The sequence below is a fragment of the Priapulus caudatus genome, unplaced genomic scaffold (genome assembly GCF_000485595.1).
Source record: "Priapulus caudatus unplaced genomic scaffold, Priapulus_caudatus-5.0.1 Scaffold779, whole genome shotgun sequence".
Classification (NCBI taxonomy): Eukaryota; Metazoa; Priapulida; class Priapulimorpha; order Priapulimorphida; family Priapulidae; genus Priapulus; species Priapulus caudatus.
In genome coordinates, this window is record NW_014577840.1 from 105181 (window position 1) to 111143 (window position 5963).

General features: G+C 42.8%; 1 protein-coding gene across 1 annotated transcript in view; it reads left to right on the forward strand.

Annotated features, from left to right (window-relative positions):
- The window catches only part of LOC106813473 (guanine nucleotide-binding protein G(i) subunit alpha-like), a 27427-nt gene that overhangs the window by 3166 nt on the left and 18298 nt on the right, over positions 1 to 5963 (forward strand). The window contains exon 2 of the mRNA XM_014817609.1: positions 1591 to 1712. Coding sequence (XP_014673095.1) covers positions 1591 to 1712 — 122 coding nt within the window. The remainder of the gene's footprint in view (positions 1 to 1590; positions 1713 to 5963) is intronic.

Here is a 5963-nt window from a genome sequence, read left to right on the forward strand (position 1 = left end):
AACTAGGGGGTCCGGGGGCGTGTATTTTTACCGTACGACTAATAAATGCGTAAAATCGCCACCACACCATAGACGGTATTTGTGGTTCTTGTATATATAAGATAGCCGAGTCGGTGTACAGTTAGTGACAGGTTAACTTGTGTACTGTCTTCAGTACATGCGTGGTACGGTAAAAATAACACGCGTCGAATGTCCTGGTCGAACGGCAATTCCCGCGCTGGCAAACTTTTATTGTGGTGGAATTTAAACGGGGCGCAACGATTCAAACAGGGGGGAGTTTTCCCAAACGGGGCGCAACAATTCAAACAGGGGGGAGTTTTCCCAAACGGGGCGCAACGATTCAAACAGGGGGGAGTTTTCTCAAACGGGGCGCGCGCACCCCGTTTGCGCAACGTAGGGAGAACCCTGGGTATATACACGGCGCGAAATTAGCACCGGCCCACCAGCATATATATGCCGGCAAATTATTTGGAGGGCGGTAACATTGGCAAAACACCTGCCCTCCGAGCCAGTGGTTTCAGCTGTGGTAGCGAGTACCTACATGTTTATTTATAGCCTACCTTATCTATAGCAAATAACCTACATTTACTGTTTTACCTGAAGGATATCACACCATAACTTATCAACATTTTACAAATTTGAAATCGAAAATGGAAGCGTGATGATCGTGACGACGACGATGACGATGATGTATATATTCAAAAGTTGTAGAGTAGGGCTCATAGGGGCTATGTCCCCCAGGGTACTGCCGGAACGTACCCTGGGTACGGTACGGTATCCCGGAACGAACCCTGGTAACTATCTGATATGGTTAGGGTTAGGGAATAGGCGTAGGCGACTCCCTAGACTCGTTAGTGGAGTAGGCGAGGTACGGTCCGGCATATTAGATAGTACCAGGGTCTGTTCCGGCAGTACCCTGGGGGACATGGACCCTCTCAGCTAGAGTAGGATTGAGACATTTACTGAAGCAGTCTTTTTTTATAGCAAGCATGAGCAGTTCCGTTCAGTCAGTGAATAAACCAACTTTTATAATATATAGTCACCGCTACTATAGTCAAACTGAGAGCTCTCCTGTTTCGGTTCTTATTTTAGGAACCGAGCTATGATTTTTGAAGAAATATACGAAACCATAAGCACAGCAAGCTACAACACTCGTTTTTTAGAAGTCAAATAGTTTTAATCCCAGTGTGCTGTAATATCTGTATGAATTGGGCTACATGTATAAGATTTATGAACGCTGCCCTGAGGCCACGATTATAAAAATCTTTGTTTGCCCTCACCCGACCCAGGCTGAAAAGTTTGGGTAGGTAGGTTGGCTTCTTTTTTTGAGGGGGGTTTATTTACAAATTCAGCATGGTGTCTACATGCTCGGGTGTGCTTGTGTGGAGATACCTTTTATGTTGAATATTTGTTTTGCTTGGTACATATAATGTATTGCCTACAGATTTATATAATGTACAGTGATACAATTTGTAAAAAAAAAAGGGAAAGATTCAAAGATCAATAAAATTGTTTGAGTCGGCCCTTTTTTTTCGGGTCGGTTGGGTGAGGGCAAATAAACAATATTTTTATTATGGCCTGACCTTACAGGAACATGGGCTGTGTAAACAGCGTGGAGGCAAGGACAGCAGCAGAACGGTCCAGGCAGATAGACAAAGACCTGAGAGCAGAAGCAGAGAGACAAGCTCGTGAGGTCAAGCTCTTACTGTTGGGTATGTCACTTTGACCTTGTCTCAAATCACGTGTTGATATAGATTTCTGACATTTCTGACGTTCTGATTGTCTGACGTTTCTGTCAACAGTCTCTGAGTCGAAGTTAATGTTAAGACTAATGTTAAGACTAATTAACAGCCCAGTAACGTACAGCCCAGCCCAACAGCCCAGTAATGTAAGTTACTACAGTAGAAGTCCAAAAATCCGGATGCCAGAAATCCGGGCCACCTGAGAACCCGGACTTTTCGAAAACTCGCATTTAACTCTCTGATTTAATGAACTAAAAATAAAGAATTAACTTCTATAAAATAACTTCTGCTTTCATTTGTTTAAAGGCATAATAGGTGCATTGATTATGCAATGTTAATGAATGCTAGAGTAACTGGCACCTTGTGTAGTTAATAAGTACATTACCTTATAGCCAAACGCGTATTAGTTTGTCCAATATCACTGCTAATTACTAAGAAATGTCTAATTGAAATCCGTAAATCTGGTAATCTGGCGCCAAGCTAAATTGTTTGCCAAGCCAAATAGCCTCGAAACGGTTAGGTGATGTCACATGTTGCTACGGGTGCTGAGCAGAGTTGTCCGGGGATGCTTATAACAACTAATTAGCTCGTAGAATGTATCTCTGGGTGTATTCTTGGTATGGAGGCACAAGTAAATAACAGTGGGTGCTAATGAACTGGTACCCACATGTCTTCAATTTCGGACACAGGTGTATTCGTTTGACCAATATATATGTAAATACATGTAGTGCCGTCTGCTTTCCATGTTTAGTCTGTGGCTGTGGTTAGTGGGGATCCCCTATAGTGTTGGCCTCCAACACAGCCTACTTCATTATCACAAGCGTCCATGGTTCGTACGTGGATTCCACATTCATTACAATCAGAGCTACTGTTACGTATACTGTACAGTTACGGTACTGTACTATCGCTAGCATTAGGTACGGCCGAGCATGCGTGCGAAATTGTCCGGTGCACTATAAATCTGTATCACACCCGCTTCGCCAGCAGCGGTTTGAAAATGAAACCGTAAACTGTAAACATTTCTTGGACTGCGGATTTCAATTAGACATTTCTTAATAACCAGCAGTGATATTGGACAAACTAATACGTGTTTGGCTATAAGGTAATGTACTTATTAACTACACAAGGTGCCAGTTACTCTAGCATTCGTCAACATTGCATAATCAATGGCCATATTATTCCTTTAACTACACAAGGTGCCAGTTACTCTAGCATTCGTCAACATTGCATAATCAATGGACCTATTATGCCTTTAAGTATTGTAATTTTTTCTACAACAATGGTTATTTTTAAACATGATTTCAAGCAACTTACATGCTCTTTTTTTCTAGTGAAATTTTTTTGTTTTTATTTTACCAAGTGTTGACTTTATTTTTTGTTAAAACTGCTCGTTTTGATAAACGAAGCATGCTGTATTTGCTAAAGAATAAAATATCAAAATTACCTCTTCATCTCTTCTTTATTCCTCCGTAAATTTGAATTTTAAAAGTATTGCCCGAGAATCCGGAAAAATCCGAAGATCCGGACCGACCCAATCCCCGAGCAGTCTGGATTTTCAGATTTCTACAGTACTGTATTCAACTTAAATCAAGAGCTAATAATACCTAATAATAAGCTCTTGCTTAAATGCATAGGTGCTCGAGTCATACCAATTACCATACAATTCCTAATTCTATGCCAGCTTTCCCCCTACAGCACCTATATCTACCAGCTCTCTCCCCTACAGCACCTATATCTGCCAGCTTTCCCTCTACAGCACCTATATCTGCCAGCTTTCCCCCTACAGAACCGATACCTGCCAGCTCTCTTCCTACAGCACCTATATCTGCCAGCTTTCCCCCTACAGCACCTATATCTGCTAGCTCCCCCCCCCCTACAGCACCTATATCTGCCAGCTTTCCTCCTACAGCACCTATATCTGCCAGCTCTACCCCTACAGCACCTATATCTGCCAGCTCTCTTCCTACAGCACCTATATCTGCCAGCTCTCACTATATCTGCCAGCTCTCTTCCTACAGCACCTATATCTGCCAGCTCTCCTCTACAGCACCTATATCTGCCAGCTCTCTTCCTACAGCACCTATATATCTGCCAGTTCTTCCCCTACAGCACCTACATCTTCCAGCTTTCCTCCTACAGCACCTATATCTGCCAGCTCTCCCCTACAGCACCTATATCTGCCAGCTTTCCCCCTACAGCACCTATATCTGCTAGCCCCCCCCCCTACAGCACCTATATCTGCCAGCTTTCCTCCTACAGCACCTATATCTGCCAGCTCTACTCCTACAGCACCTATACCTGCCAGCTCTCTTCCTACAGCACCTATATCTGCCAGCTCTCTTCTAAAGCACCTATATCTACCAGCTTTCCCCCTACAGCACCTATATCTGCCAGCTGTCTTCCTACAGGACAGATATGCCACTTAGCTCACTGATTTCGTTTGTCAGGCAGGCTGTGTAGGATATAACTATGTTTCACGTGTGAATGGCTTTCTCATCTGAGCGCGTGTGGAGATGGGAGCATCAACGTGCCGATACCTCCCTCCCTCCCTCCGCCAACTCGTTAGCACCGTGTCCAGCGATGTCGTAGAACAGTTGCTTTACAAAAGAGATTCTGAAATTACCTAAAGCTGCGAAACTGCTCCCTTGTTCTCTTCACTGCTTCGTGCAGCGTATAAGGTATTGTGTGTCGAGGCACTAGGCTTTGTGCAAACGGGTGTCATTCAAATTGGTAAGCTGATTGAAATGAATTTTCATGAACACTAGTGTGAGATCGGATGAGTGTGAGTGGTTTAAAAGTGCATTCCCCCGACGAAAAGGGTATCAATGTTCGGAGACACACTACCAGTTCTTGATTACCACATAAAAATGTTCCAAAAACGCCACCTTTAGCACAAACAAGGCTTATGAAGGGATGAATGTACTTAGCATAATGTAATATAGATTGCAAAATGTCAAGAAACCCCCATGACCGTTTGGTCAAAATTTACGAATTTTGCACAGGGGAGAGATGTAACATGCAAAATGCTTGCATAGAACAGTGCAATTGATCCATGCGCCGGCCTTTCGATTTGGCGCACGGATCAATAGCTGCCAGCGCGTGATACTTTCGTAGGACGCTTAGCGGGCAGGATCAACACCTCTCAGGCGACGCTTCTCTGGTATCCGGTCTCTCATCTGGGTACATTGTGGGTTTCGGGGCAAAGCAGCTTTAACAGTAAGATTATATATGCACTATATCTCCTGACTATATGCAGGACACGATGTGTTTGGTGCTCCAGTGCAGTGCACAATATCAAGCGCTAATAATATCTTGTCTTCGATCAATAGTGGAATCAGTCTCCTGTCGTACTGGGCTACGGTCGATTGTGTTTTGCCCGATTGTATTATGTCCGTCGCAATTTTGTCGAAATTTAATTTGTCGACGACCGTTTAGTTATCGGCATTTAATCAGGCCAAACAAAATATAAACTATGCTTGGCGATACCTGGGGCCAGTTTCACGAAGCGTGATTAAGTCATGAATCGTTAAGTCGTGAGTTAATTCCCTTTCAGGTACCGTTTGCAGGTACTTTTGCATTGTCTTTCATTTTGAATATGCAGTCTAATTCATGTTTAAGTCGGCTGTGATTAATTAAATATGTAATTAAATTACTTCGTGAAACAGATTCACAGATGATGATTAACTATTCATAATTACGGGAAAATAATAATGATTATTGATTTAACTATAAAATTTTAAGTTAATCACGCTTCGTGAAACCGGCCCCTGACGTAAGCATGACATAATAAACCTATATATATTATTTGCTATTGTCATTAACCAATTCTTACTTATGTTATGTTATTTCTAAAATTAACATGGAAATCGTTTTTTTTCTTTGTCGTCATACATTATTTACTACTGCCATGTAGACATCAAACAATCTCGCGTTTAACTGTTTGAAGTAAACTGCGAAGTAAAGTACGTGTTTGAAGTAAACTGAAGTAAAGTTATATTCAATACCAATTATATTCAAAACCTACCCTGTAGCATCTCTCACGTACGGTATCCAAAGCATAGTATTAATTTTGATTGACGGAGGTGTGTGTGTGTGCGTGTGTGTGTGTGTGTGTGTGTGTGTGTGCGTGCGTGCGTGCGTGCGTGCGTGCGTGCATGTTGTGTGTGTGTGTGCGTGCGTGCGTGCATGTTGTGTGTGTGTGCGTGTGCGTGTGGTGGGTGT